Here is a 24,785-nt window from a genome sequence, read left to right on the forward strand (position 1 = left end):
CAATCCCCTGTCCTAGACCCTGGCTTTGTATCGCTAGAGTCAGGACCGGACTCTCTGCCGTTGTCTCTCTGGATATTGCAGCTGGAGATAGGTCTTGCCAATAATGATGGCTTCTCGATAATTAAGCACTTAAGCTAAGGTCGACAGCAATAAGACCGGCATAGACTGGGACTGGGACGAGCGGTCTAGAGAATTTCAACGTCCTTTGCCGAGTCTTATTTATTCTTCTATTCATGATACGAGGTACTAGGTAATTAGGTAACTTGTCATTGTTTAATGGCAATGCGAGGTGACGAGTTTGGGGGAACTAGACGAGGAACTCATTGTTTGTGCCTCTCCTCCTGCCACTCAATGCTCCCATTCATTGCTCTTTCCGTGCCAAAACCTCCCATTCCGCGAGGTGCTCCTGGCACGTCCAAAGTACTTTACGGAGTACAATTGCCAAGAAGGAACGTCAATCACTCAGCCGTTTCGTTCTTTCCTCTTTTCCTTCATTCCACCCGTGATTACAGGTACGAATAACTTCTTCCTGTCTACCGCCTCCCTTCCTTCTGTGACCCATGGACTAAGGTATTCATCTTTCGCCATTTTTGCTCTTTCCCCCTTCACCATTCTCCTGCAGTCCTCCTCCTCTCCGACTACATACATCCTCTTTCCCCCACAACCCACCTGGCAGGCAGTCATCCGGTCGGATATCGCGACTCAGAAGCGGTCCATACCTGTCACGACGATCCGCCGGGGATTATTTCGCACTCGACCTGATTCAGTCCAGAAGCAGCAATAGACAGGAGTCCCCCAAGTCGGCCCCCCTTGAGCCCTTCTGCTGCCATTCCCGAATCGGCCCAGGAGACATTCGACTGTGAGAACGGGCGCATCCGTCACATCTCGCGCCACCCAATCACAGCACACCATCGACGCGCTCCTAATTTGCGAGACATCCACACCACACCCCCGGCCTGTCTGCTGCGTTCTACTTTCTGCTTCCAGCCTGGGTACGGAGTACCTACCACAGTGCCACCTTTTCGACTCTGTCGACACTTCTTTCGCCTCTGGAGAATGAACACGACTGACGGTTGGGTTCCCCTGTTCCTTCTCTCGACCTCTCCTCTAGGTACCTTACTCTCCCACCCCTGGCCCTCGCCAGTCTAACCATTCCCAGGTCCCAGTCCGGCCCAGTCCAGTGTGAGGTGTCTGCCACAAGGAGGCGGACTCGGCACAGAAGAGCAGTCCACCACAGCATTGCGAACCCCCAATCCCAATTCGCCGTCTACCTGAGTAGCTTGTCCACGCATGCCCCCTCCACACTGCTCGGCCAGCAGAACCCGCAACAAAACACTCCAACATCCCGGGCTACCCTTTCCTACGAATATCTCCAACAATCTCGCGCGCGTCCCAAGCAACGCCAGACAACGCATTGCTCCCGCAACGCAACACGACGACGGGCTCCCAGAGAGCCATAGGCGACCCGTCCTTGCTGTTGCTTGTTTTTATTTTGCTTCCTCGACATTTCGATACGATACTCGGTACCATATGACGCCTTTGTTCTTTCACTTCCACCGAGCTGCTGTTGCTGCGCTGCCGCTTTTGTGGTGAATCCGAAAAAAAAAGAGTAGCCTTCCATCACTCCTTCACAGCCAACACAAAATACACAATTCGCCGCCCCACGATAGCATAAGAAGTAGTGCACCGGAAACAGCTTCTCTTCCCCTCTACGGACAGATAGGACCCTCCACACGCTCGCGCAATCCGTCACCCGTCGATTCGATCACACTTTTGAGACAACGGCACAACTGCACCAGATACCGAACAGTGCTTCATACCCTCCGCATACAGGGTTCGAGCCTGGGGATCAGGACTGCACAATCCCGACACCCCGTTCGTTCTACCGTTTGCCTTGCGCGCGATTAACCTTATACAAGGAGGAACGCATTCCGCTCGCGCACCCGATCCGAGAAACCCCTTCCTCTCTTTCGCTTCCCCATCATGGCCAGCTCACCGCCGGCCTCCCCTGGGAATCATCTGCCCCAAAGACCGCTGAGCGCAATGGTGCGACCATCACCACGGAGCAACAGCCGTCTGAGCATGACGAGCAAACATGGCGGTGGCAGCAAAGCCTCCGACGAAGACTCCCGGACGGCCGTCAAAGTCGGTAAGTGTGCCAGCTCCCATCTCCGGTGCTGTTCGTCACTTGTCTGAACATTGCGCGGCACCTCCCCTTTCATGCCGGCGTATCATCACATCGCTAACCTCGTTCCCTTTCTACGTAGCCGTGCGTGTTCGACCGCCTCTGAAACCCACAGATCCAGGCTACGAATTAATTCCTCAAAGATTTCAAAGATCCATGGCTCAGGTGACATCGAACACGAGCTTGGCAATCGACTCACCACAAGGAAGGAAACTCTTCGTATTTGATCGCGTTTTTGGCTCCGACGTTGAACAAGAAGGCATTTGGGACTACTTGCAGGATTGCGTCGGCGCTTTCATCCAGGGCTACAATGTGTCGCTGTTGGCGTATGGCCAGTCTGGCGCGGGAAAGTCGTACACGATGGGTACATCAGGTCCTATCGATCAGGACGACCTCGAGGTGATGGGTTAGTTACACTGCGTCGTGTTACCGTCCTACTCGGTTATCTGCGAAGCTCTCCGGCTTCTACAAACCCCCAAGCTGACCTTGTTCTTAGGCGTTATCCCCCGAGCGGCGACGGCTTTGTTCGAAAAGCTCGACGGCCCGAAGAAGCAAGCGAATCGTGGCTCCATGTCTCAGCTGAGAGCACCACACAGATACTCCGCCCAACCAACATCGACCTCAGCAGCGGACAGGACATGGTCTTTGAAAGCAACATACCTCGAAATCTACAACGAGCAACTGCGCGATCTGCTTCTTCCTGACCACGTTCCACAACACGAGCGTGGCAACGTCACAATCCGCGAAGATGTCAAGGGGAACATTATCCTTACCGGCCTGCGACAGGTTGAAATTAACTCAGTGGAGGACCTCATGAATGCATTGAATTTCGGCTCAACCCTCCGACAGACAGATGCGACGGCCATTAACGCCAGGTCTTCCCGGTCCCACGCCGTGTTCAGTCTCAACTTGGTGCAGCGGAAGAGCGGCCTGCAGGGCTCAAATGGGGCCGAAAAGCGTTTCTCCGTGCCCATCGAAGCTATGACGGGATCCGAGACCTGGGTTACCACAGACAGCAAGCTCCATTTTGTCGATCTGGCAGGTAGTGAGCGGCTGAAGAACACTGGCGCACAGGGCGAGCGTGCCAAGGAAGGTATTTCTATCAACGCTGGCCTGGCTGCGCTCGGAAAGGTCATTTCACAGCTCTCATCACGACAGGCCGGGTCACACGTCTCTTATCGCGACTCCAAACTCACCCGTCTACTCCAAGACTCGCTCGGTGGAAATGCCATCACGTACATGATTGCCTGCGTGACGCCTGCCGAGTTCCATCTCAGCGAAACATCAAACACCGTCCAATATGCACAGAGGGCCCGAGCCATCCAAAGTAAGCCACGGATTCAGCAGGTGGAGGAGGGTGACAAACAGGCCATCATTGATCGTCTGAAGGCGGAGGTTGCCTTCCTGCGCGAGCAAGTCCGCAGCGCGGAGCGAGGCGGGGGCGAGAGGCGCATCGCCTCCACGGGCGAGCGGTCTGAGCGACAAAATGAGCGTGAAAGCGAACTGCAAAATCAGCTTCTGGACGTCCAAGAAAACTACACGACCCTGAGTCAACGTCACGCGAAGCTTATTGCTGAGATGGCTAAGGCCCGCGACAATGAAGCTGCCGAGAACAATCAACACGAGGAGTCCATGGGTGACACGGCTACAGAGAGACTGAATCGATCAAACTCATTCGCTGCTGCAGTCGAGCAAGTCGTGCTCGAGTACGAGAAGACCATTCAAACTCTGGAGCAATCGCTATCCAGCACGCGCGGCACACTCGCCAATACCGAGGCAAATCTGCTAGAAAAAGAGACCAAGTGCACGTACATTGAGACCATCAACACACAGCTACAGGCGCGTTTGCAAAAACTCATGGATCGGGAAGCGAGTACGGAAAATTACCTCCACGACCTGGAGAATAAGCTGGACGGCCACACCTCTGGGGAGGAAAAGAACACGACGATTATTGTGGAACTTCGCAAGGAGATCTCGCGGATCAGAGAGAACGAAGCCTCTTGCGAGGACTACATTTCTACCTTGGAGGAGCGACTCGCCGAGGCCGACCAGGATGCCGAGCTGATGCAGCGTGAAATTGATCGACTAGAGCAGGTGATTGAGCGCCAGCGAAGTCTCGGAAAGCTGGACTCTCTGCTTCACGAGCTGGACCACATTCAAGGCGATAGCAAAGTTCCAGAGCCAACTGCCGAAGCATCGAACGGCGTTACGCGCCAAATTGCTGACCACACTCGTAGCCAGTCTCAGTCGCGTGTTATCCGCATGAGCCAGAATGATATCATTCCTGAGCATGCCGAAGAAGAAGCCGCGGCGGCAGCTGAGGCAACAGGTCCCGCTCAAAACGGCGATCACATCGAAAATGGCACCAATGTTGTGACACCTGATGCGAAGGAGAACCTTCAGGCTGATATCAACGACTACCCACCTCACAGCCCTGCTCAGTCCAAATTTGTGCACGACAAGCTGGAGAACGTCACTCAGGAGCTCATCGACTTAAGGGTAGAGCATGAGACCACGGTCAACGAATACGACCTTCTGCACTCCAAGTACGAGGAAGCCCTACGCACTTTGGCAGAGCTTCAGGACACTATCGACGAGTCTCGCCACCCCGAACGCAAGGTCCGAGATTCTATGATGTCTGTCACTTCTCCCAACCTGACTCGACCACCCTCGTTCTTCTCCGACGCCAGGTCGAGTGATCTCAAAGACGGCGGCCAATTTTCATCACGCTCTCTTTCATCGGAGCTTTCGTCGGCGTTGGAGTCGCCTGCCACCATTGATCCGTCTGATGCCGAGACATCAGTGACTGCAAAGCCCGAGTCGGGTCCCGAACATTTGTCAACGGAGGATCTCATGCACCTGGATCTCCTGGCGACGGAGGTTGAGAGGTTTAAGACTCTTGCTGCCGAGAAGGAGGATGCAGAGAAGGAGCTGGCCGAGAAATACACACAGCTTGAACAGAAGCACCACGAAGCCCTGGATATGCTGGAGGAGCTGAAGACCGAAGTTGCCCAAGCAAAGGCATTGGAGGCGTCGTCGCCACGAACTGGCCAACCCGTCATTCGCCGCAAATCCAGCCAAAATGTTATGATTATCGACCGCGCTCATCGATCTTTTGCGTCGCTCCGCAACATTGCCGCAGACAACTTCGAAGGCCAGCCTGATGTTATGCAAAACTTCGAGCTTAACCTCAACGCAGCCATGCACGAGCTGCATGCTCGATCGGAGCGCATTCAGGAGCTTGAGGCTGACATTGCGTCCGCCAAGAAAGAGATGGAGACTAAGATGGCTCTGATTTCTGGGCTCACTCGTGAGCGATCTAGTTTGCAGGCGTCTCCGATGGATATGTCGATGATCTCCACCCTGAAGAACCAACTCGAGGCCAACGAGAAGCAGATGGCAGAAATGAGAGAAAATCACGAAGCCACCGAGAAGAAGCTTATGGCCGAGCTCGAAACATTGCGCACTGCTGTGAGGGATGCTCCTGCTGTGGGTGAAGCCCCTGAAGGTACTACCGAGACCGTGGTTGCGACCGCCGCGGCCGGCGCCGTTGCCGACATCCCCATGGCATCGACCGAGATGACCAACACCGAAACGAGATCTTTGCAGACCACAGAGGAGAACGACAAGAAGATCACCGAATTACAAGCCGAACTCACGGCATGGGAGACGAAGCACCAGACTGCCCTCAACACCTTACAAGAGACGGAGACGAGGATGAAGAGGACCATCGAAGAGCTCGAATCTGAAATTGTAGCGCTGAACACGCAGGCCTCCGCGCACTCCACTGCTCGGAGTGCTGAGGAAGTCAAGGAAATCGAGGAGAAGCACGAGACGCTGGTCAAGTCACTTCGCGACGAGATTGACGACCACAAGGTTGCCATCTCCACCAACTCTAGCAAGGTATCCGAACTGGAAGCAGCGCACGCTGCCACCAAGACGGAGCTGGAGGACGTCATCAGGGCACGTAACTTGCATGAGACACAGGCGAAGACGCAGCAGAGCCTCATTACGAACCTGGAGAACCAGATTACAGCCCACGAACAGGCTCTCAAGACACACCAGGATGGTATGAAGCTGCTTCAGGAGAATCACGCAAAGGAGCTAGAGGAGATGAAGCAGATGGAGCAAAAGGGGTACGAGGAGCAAGTCGCAGTCCTACTCAACGAGCATGCGGAAAATGTCAGGGCCCTCGAATGCGAGCTTAATGACGCCCGGGAAGATCTCATGAAGGTCGCTACCCAAGTTGCATTCGCTCTTGGTCTCGACGTCAGCATCGAGAAGATCACAGAGCGTATCGACTACTTGATTGCCGACCAGAAGGCCTTGGGCGAGGAGCAGAAGAAATCGAGCGCATCTGAGAAGCAGGTTGCCGAGTTGTCGACCGTTAACGACAACCTGGTCAAGGAACTTGAGCAGGCCAAATCGACGCTGACCGATCTCCTTACTGCGGAGGGTGAGCCCCTGAAAAGCCCTGCTCCTCTCCCCGATCAGCTGTCTGCTATTCGTAAGAAGATTTCAGACCTGCAGAGCCGGAACAAGAAGAACTCTCGCCTTGTGGAGGAGCTCGAGGATCAGCTACAGAGCAACTTTGATCAGGTCCAGATAACCAACAACCGCCTGTCCACGCTGCAGACAGAGCGCAACTCGCAGATTGAGGAAGCTCAGGCTGCCAAGTTCAAGGCTGAAAGCGAGCTTGATTCACTCAAGGCCGAATACGCGGCCCTCCAGGTATGTGCCATTCAAGTAGCTCGTTCTGTTACAACTGCTAATGTAGTACAGGCCAAGATTGACGAAGCGTCAGCTTCTGGCCAAGTCCAACGATCCAACTCGATCAGCTCGCCGCTGCGGAAGAGCGCCTCTGTTGCATCTCTGCCCTCTCCACCCCCGGCCATTCCCTTGCCGCCGCTGCCCGGCGCGTCGTCCGGCCCCAACGGCACGGTGCCAAGCACACCCACTCAAGCAGGTCGACCAGGCAGCAAAGACAACATGGGCCCTGTCAACCAAATCCAAGAAGACCAGGAGGCTCGCATCCGCACCATCGAGAAGCATCTTCAGGCCGAGAAGCAACTCACTCAGACTCTGGAGGAGGCCCTCACCGACCTCGAGCGCCAGTCGAACAAGGTCAAGGCTGACAGTGATGCTTGGCGCAAGCGCTGCGTGGAGTTGGAGTCCGAGGTCAAGGAGCTCAAGGACCGTCCCGCGCCTACGCCGCAAGCCGACAACCGCTGGAGCTTGCACGCCGTTGAGGAGGAGCGCAAGAAGCGCCAGGCAGCCGAGGCACAGCAGCGTCTTCTTGAAGAGCGCATGAATGCACTGTCCAAGAAGAAGAAGAAGGGTTCCCTCAACTGCTTCTAGTTGAAGCCTTGTTGCTGGAACCTCGCATCTCGGAGGGACCGAGTCCGACTAGATTGACCTGTCTCGCATCATGGACATCAATTGGGCCGGGTTTTTGATTGTTGTTTCTTTCGGCGTGACAGGGCGTTTTCTTGATTTTCGTTTTTGCCGTTTACACTACCCCTCGCACCATATTGTATTTTGCGTTTGCGGCATTTTTCATGCTGGCCGACGATGATTCCCCTTACGCATGGCGAAACCCAGAAAGATTGGGCAGGAGTTTCTCATACTGGTGGCTCGTACGTGCTTTTTCTGCTGGGAGGGTATTGACGATGGACCACTCCTCTTTTTCAATACCACTACGCGACTTCGCCCATACGATATGCACCATCCAACCCTTCACTTCTCTTTGTTTCTATTCTAATTATTTCTCTTACATAACATTTTGTTTTTACGAATAGCAAGACCGACGTCGTGCACTAATGACGGCACGAGGAAGGATGATGGCGGATGGGATGGTGATGGGTTGGAGACGGACCGGTTGCGTTTGGTGGCGGTCTCTCGAGGTGTTTGCGAGGCCGGGCTGGCTGCCTTTGGCTGCCTGATTACTCAAAGATGGTCCTGAGAGACACGACGAGGGGGTATTAGACACCTTGGCTAATCTAGTTTTTGGCGCCCGCTGGAATGCCGTCGGTTGAATAAAAGTGGCTTGGAAGTTCACTCGTACTCCACGTGTCGCGCCTCGTGCCGCGCCTTTGCATTGACGATTAAAAAGACAGGTCCGTCCGCTTTGTGACCTTTCGGACTCTTTCGATGTTGAGACACGTCTGATTCAGGATCTTGACTGTATCTGCCTTCACTCTTCTTCAGAGGGGAGAACATCGGGAAACCAGCCGTAGGAACTAAAGTCGACCGTGAACTCGCCCATTGCCGTCCGCGAGACCTCGACATCCTCGGCTTGTAGGGCTTCGGCTTGGTTTCGAGCACCTGACGGCTGGGAGCTAATGAGAGATGTGATGTTAGATGCGTTATGTACGTAAGTGAGCGTGAGTGCGATGGTGCGAAAACGGTTTGTAGGAGTGGGCAGTGAGGTGGATGTACCGTGGCGAAATGGTTCCTTTGGCGTTGATGACGCGCTGCCATGGGACGTTTTCGTTGTTGAAGCGGGATGCTGGGTCTGTGGGGAGGTGTTTGAGGCAGATGCCTACTTGACGGGGGCGTTCGGCTTTGGGGTGTTGTTAGTTGTTACCTGACAGGTTTTCTACATAAATGTCGCGTATAGTGCATGAATCGTGAGAGGGATGAAATTTGATGAATGGGGTTCCGGGTGAAGAGAGGGGGAGAGTGCAGGGGCGGAGTGAGGGAAGGAAGGACTCACGGGTTCCGACGAGTCTGGCGATGTGGCCGTAGGTTGTGACTTTGCCGACGGGGATTTCTTGCACTGCGGTGTAGACTGCATGGAAGAAGGCTTCCGCCTCTTCTGTGCGGGCCATTGTTGAGAAAGACTGTTGGTGGGCTGTGGAGATTGGGAGGTTGATGGTGGGAATCGGAGTGGTGATGAGATGAATGTGGACGATTTGGTGAAGATTGGTTTGGTGTTGTGCTGGACGTGAAGTCACTACTAACAATTATGCCTGGATTAGCGCGGGAATGCATTGGCCTGATTGGGCGGGAGATGGATTCACTTTTGTTGCTACTTCACCTCACCTCTCTCTGCAAGCGCTCCGCAGATTAAGGTAGGTAGCAGGCGCATCACTTACTCTTCCTCCAAGGTCAATAAGAATCATTGTGGTTTTCGAAATTGAATTTCATAGCCCACGGACTATATCTCCATGTTGTTTTAAGAAATACCCTCGGTGATTGCCTTTATCTTCTTGGTGTCTCGTGGTGTTGGTTCCTCCCAGCGACGACGTGCACCGCCAGCCAATTACATGATCCCCTGAGACGCAGCAAGATGTATGGGCAGAGCCTCCTGCCATCGCTCAACCCAGCTCAGCCTGCTTCTACACACCGACCTTACCCCTCCTTTCCATCTCTGATGTTGTTCACCGGGAGGTCAGAGTCAACATCGCCAAATTTCGCCAACGGTTGATCAGCCCGCCGCTTTTGATTCAAGCAGAAAGTCACCCTAACAGGCGAGTAGTCTTCCAACATCCTTCTTGTATACTAACTAACGTCGTTCAGACCTCCAGCATCGCGAGCGAATACCACAAACCATACGACGACCGACCATGTCCGATCAAGTAGGCTTCAGCTTCCAAGCCGACGTGGTGAACACGGCTTCTCTGGGACATGTCTTGACCGGGCGACTGCTCAAGGCCCTAAGCGATGGAGGTGTCGATACGTATGCCATGTGGGCAGCTGTACAACTGGGAAAGCGTATACCAGTCCAGGATCTGCACCAGAGCTCATTGTATGCCCACATTATGTCGAAGAAGACATATCAATCGGTCCTATCCAAAGCGCTCAGCATCGGTTGGGGCCACTCGGCACCTGTAGCAGATTTGGCTCGAACTGTTGCTGGGACCAATGCTATCATTCTGATTGGCGCCCTCTCAACGGGATGCCAAGCCTTTGCGGCCGCCCAGTGTCTATCTGAGGTGATGGCAATCTACGGACTTGAGGCTGATATGCTGCCGAGTGTCGATGTGCTCAAGGGTTTGGTCAACTACTTGGCCCCATTCACCCAAGACCTCGGCTTCTCAAAGGTTTTCCAGCATATAACGAATCTTGCAGAGCGCGCGATCAGACTGGAAAATAGAGCCGTAGTAGGGCAGAAAAGAAGTTCCAGCAGAGACGGAAATGACATCTCCGATTCTCTCAATCAGTTCATAGGCATGGGTAGCGCTGCTTCCCTAGCTGGCGCCCTCAAACAGCTCATTCACACATCTCAAAAGAAGCAGAGAGATTACATGACGCCCAAGATGCGCGGGTCATGGCTCCCAGCTTTTGCGAGCCATATACTGGGCATGGCTGTGGAGGTTCGTTACAATCAGAAGATTGTATGGGCTAGCGGTGGTGAGCATGGGCACATTCTCTTTCAACTTGGTGACGAGTCTACAGCCCACGACGCCCTTCAGTTATTCTCACAAGTCAGCGAAGTGATTGAAGACGACTACAACGAAGAAGGCGGTGAGCCCTTATTGAGGGTTGATTGTCTGATCGGAGAGGCCCTTGAAAGTCAGATCTACAAATGGCCGGAAATCGACAACGATGTCGCTAAATCTATTCGACATGCGATTAGATTTCTATCTTCTCACCTATTTGAGAGACTCGAAACCGGTTTTGACTCGCCCATGGACAGAACTTCCGGATATTCTATAAAAGTGCCATTCGATGGTATGAGGGCATTGGAGAAGGTTTTGAATGTAATGGGCATCGATGTCGACTTGGACGAAGAAGCCCCAGCGGTTTCCCCCAGTCTCAACCTGCGACACCCCGTCATCCTACGAATGACCAAGAACGAGGAGGCTGTCGTGGAGTCCCAAGGCCTTATCTTCCTTAACCCGATAAGTATAGAAGCGGTCGCTAAGAACTGTCGTATACATTCATCGGCCTTCTCCAATGAGTCAGGCGCTAGCGAAAGGCGAAGAAGAATCGATTTGAGGACGGGCAAAACTAAACGCGCCAAGAAACGCATCCCTCGATCCCCTTGTGCATGTAGGGCAGTCGGAAGGCTGATTTACTCTTTCGCGGCTACAGCCCTAGCGCTCATGTTTTGCACATTTGACGCCACGGAACTCAGAGTGGTGGAGGAAGTCATTGCGGGAGATATCATGACAAGCTGGATTCAACAAATCGTCGATGGTGGGTACATTTGGTTCCCACGTCAAGTCATTCCGGGAGATTTCACGACAAGCTGGAACCAAACACTCGAAGACAAAACGTCCATCTCTCCACCACCTTCACTCATTGATGAGAAAGAACCAGGCAGGGACAGAAACCCAAGACGCTCCGGCAAATTGATACCGCCGGACGAAGACATCTTCAATCACCTTGGGAAACTTGTTTGTTCTGATTATGCAATTAGATGGCTAAGTCCGACCGAAAACTCCACAGAAACAAATATCATTCTTGGGGTCTCGGGAAGAGCCTTCACCATCTACTACGCATGTATATTAGGAACTGACTGTTTTGATGTGTTTGGTAGAACCATCCGCATTCGGTCCGGTCGGGCATCAGTGGCCGGAGCGTTTCGCAATGTCATTGTAGAACGACTATATCCTGACAAGGAAGGCAACGGCTCTGATCTCACCAACGAGCTTGCAGAGGTTGTCTCCTTAGCGACCGGAACCACACTGGGACCTCATCACAGACCTCCAGAAAGTAGGATTGCCATGGATGTGATTATCCAAGAAGAGATCGTGTATGTCCAGTTGAAACTAGCAGGAAAGACGTCAGGACCAGTGAAAGTCTCCTTCCAGCGTTGTGTTTCTCGGTTCGCATCCTATTGGGCTGTTCCTAAATGCAATCATGAGAAAGATGGGCTGTATACTTTGGAAAATGACCAGGATGTGGTATTGAGTGGCTTTCAAGTGGCTTCTTTACGCCGACGAGACGCCGCAGAGGTGCTGGTGTACGCTTTATACGGGAATACGCTTGAACAGCTTCTTGTGTGTGGTTTGATGAAACGCGAGGTGGATAGGTGGGTAGGAACTCCTGTTGAAAGGCGTATTGTCACTAGGCGTTGTGTTGTTCAAGCTTCAGCTTGCCTCACGTGCTGCATTCGCTTGGCTCGCCAACCCGGTTATCTTCCGTGTATCGTAATGGGCGGTTGATAAGGAGCCAGTATCTTTCTGCGATGCGAATACTTTGTAATATCATGCACTCTAGGTTATTACAATCGCAATCGACGTTCGAAAAAGACAGAGAAGGCCGATCTCGCCTCTTGGTTGGATTATCATACTCATGGCAGATGTTTCCTCATGTCACAATTGTTTGGGAGCCAGATTGATTGAGCTGGTAGTGAAGAAAACTTTTCTATGGGGACGATACCGAGAAATATGTTGATGAAACATTACACTTCTTCTACATATACACGTACCATGAGCAGGGCTACAGACCAAGCCATTACCAGGATATACTCAGGGAGAGAGGCCAGGCTTTCCGCTGATTCTCTGTCGTGAAAAGGCTCGTCACTGGGCTAGGAACTCTGTATTTACCTACGTGCGACAACGAGTAATTCAAGGCAACTGTTGGTATCCCTATCACAGGGATATTGGTCGATTGGTTCGAACCGTGGTTTTGACGAAGTAGGTCAATTGACTAAGGTATATGATTCTGCTGCGTAGGTGTAGAAGGGAAGTTCCAACCGTAGGTTGGGCAGGCTGCGATAATCAGAAGTAGGGCCCGTAATTGGCCCCTGCGCGGGCTGCCGTACGTCGAGGTCGAATTGGACTTCCAATCCGACAGCAACATACAGCGGGCCTTAGATGACGGATCTCGGGAAAGTGTACATGCAAATTTGGCAGCTCTTATACCCGGATCCCCAGGTGACTATTGCCGTACGACCATGCTGGATCAACGAGTTCGGTTTCGGTGCAGAACATCCCGTCGACGGACCCGTCGTGATGATTGGAACCACTTAGATGCCATTAGACAGCTCCGACGTCGCATTGCCGACGCCGGACTTGGCCCGACGCCCCGCGTTCTCAACTCGACCTCTCCCCGGATCCACATTCATGGGGGCGGGCGGTACGACTCGGATACTGAATACGAGAAATCAGTTAAGAAAGCCGAAACAATCTCTTTTAAAACCCCCATTCCTCACACCTATTCAACTACGCAACCTTAAGTCTCAGATTCATCTCGCACATCAAATTTCGCTGAAAGTTTTGATCATGGAGTCATTCATAAAATCCAGGGAAACCCGACCTCAACTCCTTCAGAGCCTCTTAGCCGCTCTTCCTCCACTCGACAAGTCCCTCGAAGAGTTCCGCGACGTCGCAACTCTCTCAGATGGCTACAAAATTGATCTTCAAATTGTCCGCCCGCGCGGCGTAGACGAGTCGAACGCGGACCGGCCTCTCATTCTGCTCTGGCCAGGCGGTGGTTTCATCGTTGCCGGCGTCGAGCCGACGACCCGGCCCGCGCGGGAATTTGCGCTTGAGTTCGGCGCTGTGGTGGTCAACGCGACTTACCGTCTCGCGCCTGAAAATAAGTTTCCCAGGTCTGTCAAGGACGGTTGGGAGACTGCTGTATGGCTATCGAAGAATGCTGGTCGATTCGGCGCGGATCTTAGCAAGGGCTTTGTTGTTGGCGGGTGGTCTGCTGGTGCGAACATTGCTTCGGTTGTCAGCCAGAGGTCTGGTGTCGAGGGGCTGGGGATCACTGGCACGCTTCTGGGTATTCCGTTCCTGCTTGTCAAGGAGATTGTGCCGGAGAAATACGCCAAGGAGTGGGTTTCTCGAGAGACCAACGCTGAATGGAGCCCGACCTTTACTACCGCTGTTATCAACGATGTGTCGAAGGCGTTGCAGGCGGAGATCAAGTCGCCATGGTACTCGCCTTTCAACGATCCTGAGGCCATCCCTAAATCACCGAAGGCTTATATTCAGGTTGGCGATCGAGACCCGTTGAGGGATGATGGGTTGATTTATGCCAAAGTTTTGAAGGACAATGGGATTGAGTCAAGAGTTGATAACTATCCTGACTGGGGACACCAAGGCTGGACTATCTTTGCTCCCCAAGACCAGCCTGCGGAGCTAGGGCCGAATACGATGAAGGGAATGAGGTGGCTTTTGGGGAAGGAGTAGACTTCAACTTATAGAAGCGAAGTATCAGATCATCGTAGAAGGCTATGATAAGACTATAGAATGTGTGCTGGGCAACATAGATGAAAGTAATGCGATGTCAGATCAAATGCCTCTAGTTAGTGATGCCTTTAATTCTTTCAAGACAGATCGAGCTAGTCATTCTTCGCGGTGGATTGGTGTTATCATCTAGTAAATCACTATATGCTCCCAGCTTTGGGATGAAAGTCTGGGTTTCTTCTACTTCACTGAATTTGAGAGAACACCGTGCAGACATTGTGGGTTCCATAGGACCGGCAGGACCAAATGGGCGCCGTCCGTCTTTTGCATCGCAGCTGCAAGTTGAAGTATTCTTTAATTCAGTTCAGATATAGTTAGAGAATGATGCTCGCTTCTCTAAACTTCTCAAACGCCTCCAGCCAGCCCCGAACAGGATCTCTCTCTTCGGTGAATCCCACAGACCTCAACCTCTGCAAGCTAAGCTGTCGATCGAAAGACAACCAGTACCCAACGCTGTCAAGCTGGACACTTCCACCCCCAACGCCAGCAGTGACAGCTCTACCACAGCCCTGTTCTTCGAATATCTGCCTATGTTTCTTGACATACTCCCCAGGCTTCTCTGCATTGTCGTTTTCCCTCGGTCCAACACCAACCAGTCCGAACCAATCAGCGATCGATGGCCATAGGTCACTAAACTTGGTAGGCTGCTCTTTGTCGGCCATGTTGATGACCTTTGTACCGCACTTGTCCCCATGAAGTGAGGCGTGTATGGCGATGCGACCAAGAGTCCGAGAAGAGACGGGAGTGCAAAGGCTGTTGTACCCCGCCTGGTTTCCAGGGAATGAAACTTCAACATTGGACTCGGAGTTCTTGCTCACTCCGTGATTATAGGCGTAGAGGGATAGGTACTGCGCCCAGTGGAGTGCCAACGAGAAACCGGATCCATTCGGGGAGAATCCAACTACCGCGTCTGGGCATACTTCTGACCAGGTCCACGGCTTGCCATCGCTCGCCTTCGCGAGGATCTTACGCCACCAGGGGTACGCGACGGTCTTTGCGTAGTCTTCGGGGAGGTTGTCTGCCATTGATTCCTCCAAGGGGGGCTTGAAGGTACCGCCAGGTGTGTAAATCCCGTAGCCCTGAGTGATGATTGTCAGCTTATATCATGGTATGATGGGAGATGAGGAAAACTTACTCTGGTTCCGCCAGAGTAGACAAATGCCTTGAGGTTTGTCGACAACGTGGTCACCGCATCGACCACCGTCTGCATCATACTACAGTTGGTCTTGCACTCGGCAACATCATCCCCATCGCCCTGATAGAAGACTGTGATAACGGCCAGAATATTAGCTACATCCTCCAGTGAATGAAATTGTCAGACGGGATACAATTCTCACCGAAATAGAACACATGGGTGACGCCCTCGATCCCATCGACTTTGCCTCTGAGCTGCGAAGTCAGGTCTTCCAGCGTCCCAGTAAGGTTGACGTCAGAAGCGATTTGTAATCTGGGCCTGGTGGGCGACGCTGGTGGCCAGAAAGAGTCGGATTCCGACAGCGGTCTATTCATCACAGCCGTGACATTCTCGAAGGAGCCCTCTGAGGGGTAGTTAGAGAGCAGCTGCTCGACAGTCGCCCAGCCGAGCAGGCCAGAGGCGCCAAAGACGATAGCGTGAGTTGATTCTGACATTTTGCAGATATCGTGAGTGTCAGCTGTATGGAGAGTTGGAAGTGGAATGAAAGACGACGTCCAAGGTAGAACAAGGAACAGCTTCGATATATACTGTACGTGCAGTACTTAGTAGAGCCATCAAATTCCTTGGACTGGCAGGAGCGATCGATGCACGTGCATGCCTAGATCGTTCAGGGTCCAAGCCGATCTACTAGTCCGCTAGCAACCAATGAGAGTCGCACGTTACACACTGAGCCATGATGATTCATAGTGAGTTCTCAGAGTAACTAGAACATAGTTGTATCTAGTGTGCAAGCCGCCGGGTCTTGAAGTATCCGTTTTATAGAATTTGTGCAATCCGTGGGGTCGGGGAGCACGGCAACATTTCAATCTTCATCATAACGATCGAGGCGGAACTCTGTCCAGATACCTTCATCCAGCTCGCCAATCATGGAAGGGCCAGACTGCTCGATTCGCCTGCCCACTGATTTTCGATACGAGACGATTCTCTCCTCATCAATATCTCCGCAGGCAAAATTGAAAAAGAAAAAAGGATTGGAAGTATCGACTCTGGAAGTTGCTGAGTTTCGAGATGAGATCAAATAGCTGGGCGATAAGATCACCGAAATGAAGTCCGAACTTCTCATGGGTCGATACAGTGGCCAAGGTAAGTAAATGACTTTAATTGGGTATCGTAATGGCATTCATGTTCAACACCGTGCTAAGCATATCTCTGAAGTCCCATTCCGACTTAGAGCAAATCCGCATTTCAAAGCTGGGTTCAGGTAGGATGCATTAGGTCTGTAGAATCCGGGTGATTTGAACATCGGTCCTCTCCCCCACTCTCTCCCTCTCCTTGCCTCGCCTCCCATCTTCCCCATCAACTCCTCCTCAACCCCCCCAGCACCATATCGAGACGGCTTCTCTCACGGCATGGCCACCCAAATTCCACTCATGAAGAACAACGCACCGGCACAGACAAAGATGATGTGCGTAGAGGTATCAAGCGGCTCAGCAGGCGGGATGTTTGAAAACTGCAACACGGTGCGGATCGAGAAGTTGTTCGCAGCCTCCTGGATCGCCAGCGCCGTCAGGTTTCCGCAAGCCTCGTTCAGCGCGCGGTCCATGATGACGGTCGGCAGCTTGAGGATGGCGGTGTCGAGGACCTCGGCGTTGAACTGGTTCCCGTTGGGCGAGGCCTCGAAAAAGGTGGCGCGGTAGGTGCTGTTCGCGCCGACGGTGGAGAGGTTGGCGATGCGGGAGTACTCGCCGCATGACATGATGGTTGACTGGGCGGGTGTCGTGGGGTTTGTCTGGCGGACGACGACGGCGGGGCCTGGGGCCGGGACCTCGATTGCTTTACCGAAGGCGGCGGTGCTCATAAGAGAGACCGCCAGGAAGAGGTTGGTGAAGATTGAGTGCTGCATCTTGACTTTCGGTGGCACTTTTCCGCTTTGATGTCGAGCTTGAGCGAAAGGTGAGATGGAAGAAAAGATGGTATTGTATTATGAAAGGTAGACAAGGGTGGTGTCGAGAGAGCTTCAAGTTTAACTGAAAGGACCGCGACAGAAACCAGCCGATAAAGTTCAATGACAACCCAAAAGTTTAAAAGTGGCCGGCCACTGAGAAGTGAAGGAATACAACCCCAAAAGGAAAGAAGAGAGGAAAAAAGAAGGATGACTCGTTCAAAAATGAGGGAAGAGTGGCAGCAGACAACTAAAAAGAGAGGGATCAAGGAAGTCTGTGTCGTTATATGTGCCATAGTTGACATGGAGGGGAGCAGTGGGAGGGGGGGGACACACTTGGTAGGAGGGTGTTCTTGTCAGTGCAAGGGGCTGGAGCGTCTGAGACGAGATGACACATTTGGGATCTCAGATCAGACGGTCTGGTGTCTTGGGTGAAAGCCACGCCAGAGACTTGGGACGCCGCGGCTAGCTTATCTCTTCGTATATGATTGTGCACGTTCGAAGCCGTTGGATCCTTTGGCGGAATCGTTTTCTGTTCTGTCGAACTTGAGTTCGAGAACAGAGAGTTTCCATAGTCTCCAGTCTGCAATACGACCATCGAGAGAATAAGCTCAGCAAACGGGGCCATACTGAGAGTCCATGATCGCCAAGCAGGGTGTCTCACAATTCTCCTCCCCCAAGCACAGACCAATCAACCACAACAAAAGATTGTGGACGATGTGGTCCGGCTGTGGCCCCCTCCTGTTTGATCCTCCCTCTGGCACGACGGTCGATGTTTTTGGTCGCCACCAGCATGACGAGCCCGAGGCATCGAGCCAGTCGGACGTGAATTGGCCCTTATGGGCCGAGAAACCGACCACCGTCGTGTTACCAGGTATTTGCCTGGTCTAACGTCCGGCGTCATAAGACCCAGAACGACATTAATTGGAACTTGGCTTTGGCAGGTTTACTGGGGTGGCTAGGGCCACAGCTAATCGGGGGCTGCCTCACTGAAGGAAAACTCTCGTATGGTCGTCAAGTGTCATTATCGTTATTCGTCAACGGCTAATGCCATCCTGTCATTGCCGGCGTCTACGTGCCGCAACTCCCGTAAGCCTCCCGAGCCCTTGAACCGGGGGGTGGAATCTCGCTTCAAGTCCCAGACCCTTAACGCCTATCAAGCAAAGCCCCCAATGTTCCCTCTATGCCGCATCCCGTGCGAGTCTAGTCATCGTCGAGTATCGTAGACACAACCGACCTCCTGGCCTTCTTGCCCTTCCCCTGAACGGGCTTCTGCATCTTGCCGCCCAAGCCACCCAAACTCAACGGCTTCGGCTCAACGGGTATGACACCGCACTTGATACTCATACTCGCAAAGAAGCCGCCCACGGGCCGTAGTTCGTCCTGAAATACAGCAACGTTGGAAAACGCGCTGCACCGCTCCCCGCGAAACAGCTTGGCCTCGCATCCATCCGCCTTGTTTCCCATAAAGATGCCGCACTGCGCGGTGCCCGGTAGGTTGTAGCACTGCCCGTCCTTGGTCGTGAATGTCGGCTCCGTCGACGCGTTCTGCGGGAGCTCCATATCGACAAAGGACGCGCCGCGGCAGTTCTTGACGCCCGGCGAGCTGGGGAACAGCCGGACTGTGATCGGAACGGGCGGCTTTTGTTCTTGTGGTGGAGGGACAGTGGTGTTTGGCTGAGTAATGTCGACTTGGTCGGCTGTCGCGATGGGTTTCGGCGGTGCTGGTGGGGTGGGTGGGGGGTCGTCGCGGTCGACTACTTGAGGCATCGCGAGGGCTGTTGAGGCGAGCCATGCCGCTACGAGGGCGGCTCGTACAATCGGATTTGATGATATTCGCATGATTCTTGATGTGATACAATCAAAAAAGATCTTTGAAGTTGTAGAGATTAGAGACTAATCTTGCGCTCGGGAATCTGTCCCATCAAAAATTGGCGCACGCTGATGAGACGACGGCAAAGGCAGAACGCCAAGATGCATCAGCGGCGTTTCAGACCACCTCCCTACGCCAATCTGCACGGATACAATGCTGAAACACAGCTTTGAAGGCTTCAAAAGTCTCATAGATCTCAATTGAGAACATTATTTGATAGGGATAATGGGAAAAGATTGAATTAGAAGGTGTAACTAGGGCCTCTCCCCAATCCCTAGAACGGTATATGCAACAACACAACTTGGTATCTGGATCTATAATCTTTGAACAACAATCACTACACCTCATCAAGCACCATAACAAATGTGCGCGTCTTGGCCGCTTGATCAACTCTAACCGCTCTTAAGGACCGACTCAGCCGACGATCTCTGGCCATCACTCTTGCTCTCCGCATTCAGAATCGCACTCTCCACAGCCGCAGCAACCTCAATGTGGAAGAATGGCCGATTCATACCCTGCACAGCGGCAAGCTTGCCATCACCACGTCCCACAACCCTCGCAGCACCATCGTGACCCTTGCTCGTGGGAGAGATGACGTCCTCTTCCTCTTCGTCGCGGCTGCGCTGCGAGGTGACCCGGGGCTCGTGACCTGATCCAGAGTCCACGGGTGCGAAGCTGTAGATGGGCTTCCACCGTCCAAAGTTGCCCTCATCCTTGACGGAGGGGAATCCGAAGCCGGCGGCAGCGAGGGCGCGGCGGGTCCAGCGGTTGTTGACGTTGGCGAAGTGCCATTCGACGACCTCGGGCTCGGCGTAGTGGTCTAGAGCGTTGCGGACATCGATGAGGCCTTGGATTGAGGTTACATCGATGTTGTTAACAGCAGAGCAGTCTAGGATGATTGCGCGGACGATAGGGCGGGTATCGTCGAGGTCGATCTTGGCGCCGCGGCGCGGACCGGGGTCGTTCCAGGGGCGGTCCTATCGGGCGATTGTTAGATGAATGGTCAAGCGGGGTACAGAAGGTAGGTGAACTTACGCCGAGCTTCTCGTAGCGATCGAGAATTGTCCGTCTTGCGTGCTTCTGCACATAGGCGACCAGGGCATCCATGTAGTGAGCCTGGTTGGTGTAGTTGAAGCCCTCGCCGAACCGGTAAACAAAGACACCGGGGTACGGGGTCTGAACGTCGATGTTGGGGTTCGAGCCGTCATCCTTCTCGAGAGGGATGTAGCTCTCGCGGGCAGGAACATCGATAGCCTCGCCCCTCTCGTTGAAGGGAACGCCCTTGCCGGCGGTGTCCTTCGTGGCACGGTAGACCTTGACGCGTCCAAGGAAGTGACCCTTGGCCTTCGCGAGACGCACCAGGAGGAGGGCGGCAGATGCGCACATGGTCAGATAGATGCCGTTCTCAATGTTGGTGAAGATGGTGAGGAGAACGCCAGCGAAGAAGATGAAGACCTCAAGGGGCGACACCTCCCAGAACTGGTACACCACCTTAGGCGGCGTGATGAGGTCACCGACGGCGTGGATAATGAGACCGGCGAGGGTGGCCATGGGGATATAGAAGAAGACGGAGGTCAGGGCGTACAGGGCCAGGAGAACGATGACGGCAGTGAAGATACCGGCAAGGGGTGTGCGAACACCGGCCTTGGACTTGATGGCGGTACGGGAGAAGGATCCGGTGGCCGGGTAGGCGCCGAGGAAGGGTCCGAAGAGGTTCGTGAAGCCGACGGCGACGAGCTCCTGCGAGGGGTTGATGACGTAGTTGTTGACTCTTCCGAAGGACTTGGAAATGGCAATGTGCTCGATGATGAGGACGATGATGGTGACTGGCAAATCAGGGGCCACGGCACCAAGGAGCTCCGTGTCAATCTTAGGAGCGCCGGTGTGCTGGAAACCACTGGGGACCTTGCCCAAAATCTTGAACTTGGCCTTCTTGGCGTCCCAGTTGACGTGACGGTTGACGAGCCAGCTGATGAGGACGTATAAAAGAATGACAAACGCCATGCGGAGTGTCGACATGAAGAACCAGAACTTCTTGCGGTGGGGCTGCTTGTTCGACATGAAGTTGCAGAACGAGCGGATAGAGTATAGCAAAAACAAGGCCGTGAGACCCATCGCGGCGTCGAGTCTGGCGGTAGGCAGCGCCTTCAGGAAATCGATAATAACCTCGTACGTCGGGTTACGAGTGTTGACGCCCTGCAGACCGAGGAGGGCGGGAACTTGACCCGCGGCGATGCTGATGGCGGCACCGGTCATGAAGGAGGTGATGGCCACGAGCGGGATGAACTCGACGATCCATCCCAGGCGGACCAGACCGATGAACAGGAGGACGGCGCCGGAGATGACGGCCAGGGCTTGGGCGATTTGAGGGCCGTCGTATTGCGGGTGGGAGTCCTTGACGCGGAGCACGATGTTACCGACAAGTTGGGACATGACGGCGACGGTTCCGATTGTGATGTCCTTTGAGGTCGCAAAGGCCCAGTAGAGAATGAAACCGACAAAGGAGGTGTAAAGACCGTATTCGGGAGTCAATTGCGCGAGGAGGGCGTAGGCCATGCCTTGGGGGATGACGACGAAACCGACAGTGACACCTTTAGATGAATAGTTAGCTATCAAGGTATTCTGAGGTATTGGAATGAGATGGCAGATGGAATGGCATCACAAGGTCTCATTCAATGTGATATTTGAGCAAGCACCAGTGGCATCAAATGAAAAACATACCAGCAATGATGTCTCCCAGAAGCCAGGTAGCATTGTAGTGGAAGATCCACGACCAAAAGGGGAACAGGCTCTTGATGTAGTTCACAGCGCCGTGAACCGTGGGCCGGTGCTCGTACAGGAACTCGGCGACGGTAGGTTCCCTCTCCTCATACTGCTCGACGGAGCGGAACGAGGCGGCGGCGGATTGGACGGCCTCGGTAGGCTCGTTGCGGTACCGGGCATCGACGTCGATACCAAGGCCCTTGGCCAAGGTTCTTCCGACCTTGCTCGACATGGCGAAAGGCGCGTCCGGAAGTGACGGTCTGCCGTGTGTAATGTTCCCAAGAGATTGATCCGAAGTAGTTGTCCCAAGGTATAGGAAACACTTGGCAAAGGGAAGACAGGTCTTGGTGACGAAGAATTCAATGAGGTAGGAAACGCCAAATCTCAAAAGAGGAGGCGGACGAGTCAACTAATAAGGTTTCTGACCTGGACCGGGAGACGGGACGACACGAACGAGGCATATTGGTAAGGGCACGTCCGGGACCGGGGAACCTTATATGCTGCGGAACACAAGTCACCCCCAAGAAATCTCAAAAAACTGACAAGAACCCACGATGATGCTATCCCCCTCTTGGAAGCAAAGCTTGGCCGCGTCGCCAAGAAGCGTGGCTTCGGATCGTCCAGGCCTCGCCAAGGTGCCCTTCGATTGGAGCCCTGCGAATGTTGCACTCCCACATGCCGCCAAGGGTAGGGGTGTGGGAGTTGAAAGCCATTTTCTGACGACATAATCATTCTCTATGGCGTCGCATGGGATGTAGACACCCTCTCATTTTGATTTCCTCCATCTTGGTGAATTTGAGATATCGCAGAAAGCCTCTAGAAGGCATCCAGTCCCCTGGAACAGCCCATGTGCTTTGGAGTACCATCGCTATTTTGATATGTTGTGGCCCAGGCCGCACTGGGGGGAAACGGGGCGGACGGCGGGGTGGACCACCAGTTTCTCCCCGTATGCATATTGGACCGAGCTAATAAAGGGTCCTCTTCTTTCGTGGGACGAGCATGTCTGACTGACTGTTTTCCTGTAGGTACTTCCGCGTGTTGGAAATACGTACATGCACTCCAGGCCAGGGTGTGGAATGCTAGCCTTCGGTGCGACCACTCTCTCGGACGACTGTCTTGCCTGACCAAAGCTAATTATTCCAACCCAATTTGATGGTTTCTCCCTCGCCCGTGCCCGGCCGCCGGGGATGCTGACTCTCTCGGTTGGACGCGTGGGGGCGACGACGAGCAGGAGCAGGAGAGCTGTCAGAAAAGCAATGTTCCGCCGTCCCTAAGTCACTGCGCGGCCGGGATGGCCTTAATTCGGCATGTGCCATATGCAGCTGGGCTACTGCGCGGCTAACATGCGCAGACACACGCACACACGGCAGACCATAACTGGGATACTGGTACTAACATCTTGAATGGATGGACGTATATCTTCGCCTCCCAGACCACTCAAAAGCTGAGATCGGCTCTCCGTGTGATCATGCCGTCCTCTTCAGCCTTTTGCACATCGATCAGGGATCGACCGGTGGAGGACACGGCAGGTGGCACTGGGGCTGATCAGTAGAGGGTTGACTACTGGCGTTCCAGACCACCGGTGAGGGTATCGAGCGCGCGGGATGTTTGAGACGTTGGAAAGGCCGGACAAGGCGGCGGTAGTGAAGAGTAGTGCCAAAGCTATTAAGAGACTGCGGCCGAGAAGAGAAAGAAAAAGGAAACTAAATTGGCCTTTCTCCGCGGTATGCGGCGGGTAACACAAGTTCATATTCAGTGGCTTGCTTGAATACATGCAGGCTTACACTGGACAGGCGTTCCTGCTCGTGCCTTTTCTCTCTTTTCGATTTTCCCAGCATACCGGGTCAATGCTCCTCTCATTAAGCTTAAAAGCCAGACGGGTTTGTCGGTTACTGCTGTCAGGTTCGTCCGCGAGGCCGTGTCTAGCATAGTCGACGTCGTGTGTGGTCCAGATGTCCTGCCGAACACCCGAGATGGGAAAATCGACATCCTAATGGCACTCTTGGGGGAGCTCTGTCCACCATCACCACCACCATCTCTACCACCCTTTCTCTCACCCCCCGTATGGACGACAAGACGGCTGGACCGACCCCCAGAAGACAACAGGGAGGCTGGTCCCTGTTCCATCTGTTCTCTGGTTGTCTCCCCGGGGCTGAAAGTGAAGGGTGTGATATGGGGGAGGTGAGGATGCATGGGGGTGTGGTGTTGGAGAAAAAAAGAACGGGGCCCGGGAAGCATATTGGACGATGGTGTCGAGCACGCCATTCTTGGCGTAAATGAGACCAGCGTTAAAGGATCCTCCCGATTCCAAAGGGATCGCACCCGCGCCAAACAAACACAAACAGAACTTTGAAGAGTCTCCCGGCTTTCCCTCTCTTTATTATGCAGTACGCGAGTACTCTCGGTGACATTATCTTGATTTGGGGGCAAAGCCAGCTTGGCAAGTCTCTCCATGGTCCTGTACCGGAGGTTCGCGGTTGGCATGGTCCAATAGTAAGGTTTTCGCAGTAATCAATCTCTTGTCTTTCTCTTGACTCTTCGTTCGGTTCATCCCATTGCCTTCCATACACTGGCCCCTGGCCATGTTCTACGAGTTTGCGCCCGCGCCCAGACATCGAAGATTCACTCAGTGAACGCCTCAATGCTGGTGCCTTGAGCTTGGTGATGCTTGTTCAGTCTCGGCATCGCGGGAAGGCAACTCAGGCAGCCAGCCAAGAAGCTCAAGGCCGTCGGAAAGG

The 24,785-nt window shown here is 53.6% G+C and overlaps 9 protein-coding genes across 9 annotated transcripts; 3 read left to right on the forward strand and 6 right to left on the reverse strand.

Annotated features, from left to right (window-relative positions):
* Positions 1-1,983: 1,983 nt before the first annotated feature.
* CLUP02_01642 (kinesin motor domain-containing protein) lies at positions 1,984-7,543 on the forward strand (the record flags this gene model as incomplete). The annotated part of the gene is made up of 4 exons (XM_049280681.1): positions 1,984-2,149; positions 2,268-2,591; positions 2,682-6,916; positions 6,968-7,543. The coding sequence occupies 4 exons, from the start codon at positions 1,984-1,986 to the stop codon at positions 7,541-7,543; spliced, it is 5,301 nt and encodes a 1,766-aa protein (XP_049136638.1).
* A 223-nt stretch (positions 7,544-7,766) lies between these two features.
* On the reverse strand, positions 7,767-9,309 carry CLUP02_01643 (6-O-methylguanine DNA methyltransferase; the record flags this gene model as incomplete). The annotated part of the gene is made up of 8 exons (XM_049280682.1): positions 7,767-7,924; positions 8,003-8,201; positions 8,255-8,327; positions 8,383-8,523; positions 8,591-8,699; positions 8,772-9,038; positions 9,097-9,140; positions 9,230-9,309. 8 exons carry the CDS (start codon positions 9,307-9,309, stop codon positions 7,767-7,769), a joined length of 1,071 nt encoding a protein of 356 aa, XP_049136639.1.
* Positions 9,310-9,476: 167 nt separating this feature from the next.
* CLUP02_01644 (uncharacterized protein) lies at positions 9,477-12,635 on the forward strand (the record flags this gene model as incomplete). The annotated part of the gene is made up of 4 exons (XM_049280683.1): positions 9,477-9,609; positions 9,707-12,096; positions 12,176-12,285; positions 12,494-12,635. 4 exons carry the CDS (start codon positions 9,477-9,479, stop codon positions 12,633-12,635), a joined length of 2,775 nt encoding a protein of 924 aa, XP_049136640.1.
* Positions 12,636-12,954: 319 nt separating this feature from the next.
* Positions 12,955-14,277, forward strand: CLUP02_01645 (uncharacterized protein; the record flags this gene model as incomplete). Its single annotated transcript, XM_049280684.1, has 3 exons — positions 12,955-13,060; positions 13,111-13,247; positions 13,324-14,277. The coding sequence occupies 3 exons, from the start codon at positions 12,955-12,957 to the stop codon at positions 14,275-14,277; spliced, it is 1,197 nt and encodes a 398-aa protein (XP_049136641.1).
* Positions 14,278-14,514: 237 nt separating this feature from the next.
* On the reverse strand, positions 14,515-15,963 carry CLUP02_01646 (uncharacterized protein; the record flags this gene model as incomplete). The annotated part of the gene is made up of 4 exons (XM_049280685.1): positions 14,515-14,626; positions 14,686-15,413; positions 15,470-15,624; positions 15,672-15,963. The coding sequence occupies 4 exons, from the start codon at positions 15,961-15,963 to the stop codon at positions 14,515-14,517; spliced, it is 1,287 nt and encodes a 428-aa protein (XP_049136642.1).
* A 908-nt stretch (positions 15,964-16,871) lies between these two features.
* On the reverse strand, positions 16,872-17,372 carry CLUP02_01647 (uncharacterized protein; the record flags this gene model as incomplete). Its single annotated transcript, XM_049280686.1, has 1 exon — positions 16,872-17,372. One exon carries the CDS (start codon positions 17,370-17,372, stop codon positions 16,872-16,874), a length of 501 nt encoding a protein of 166 aa, XP_049136643.1.
* Positions 17,373-18,614: 1,242 nt separating this feature from the next.
* On the reverse strand, positions 18,615-19,253 carry CLUP02_01648 (uncharacterized protein; the record flags this gene model as incomplete). Its single annotated transcript, XM_049280687.1, has 1 exon — positions 18,615-19,253. The coding sequence occupies one exon, from the start codon at positions 19,251-19,253 to the stop codon at positions 18,615-18,617; it is 639 nt and encodes a 212-aa protein (XP_049136644.1).
* A 423-nt stretch (positions 19,254-19,676) lies between these two features.
* Positions 19,677-22,508, reverse strand: CLUP02_01649 (sulfate permease; the record flags this gene model as incomplete). Its single annotated transcript, XM_049280688.1, has 4 exons — positions 19,677-20,261; positions 20,320-21,875; positions 22,006-22,307; positions 22,474-22,508. The coding sequence occupies 4 exons, from the start codon at positions 22,506-22,508 to the stop codon at positions 19,677-19,679; spliced, it is 2,478 nt and encodes an 825-aa protein (XP_049136645.1).
* Positions 22,509-23,484: 976 nt separating this feature from the next.
* Positions 23,485-24,531, reverse strand: CLUP02_01650 (uncharacterized protein; the record flags this gene model as incomplete). Its single annotated transcript, XM_049280689.1, has 4 exons — positions 23,485-23,582; positions 23,832-24,199; positions 24,270-24,394; positions 24,457-24,531. The coding sequence occupies 4 exons, from the start codon at positions 24,529-24,531 to the stop codon at positions 23,485-23,487; spliced, it is 666 nt and encodes a 221-aa protein (XP_049136646.1).
* Between the last annotated feature and the right edge of the window lie 254 nt (positions 24,532-24,785).

This window comes from Colletotrichum lupini, chromosome 1, assembly GCF_023278565.1.
Source record: "Colletotrichum lupini chromosome 1, complete sequence".
NCBI lineage: Eukaryota > Fungi > Ascomycota > Sordariomycetes > Glomerellales > Glomerellaceae > Colletotrichum > Colletotrichum lupini.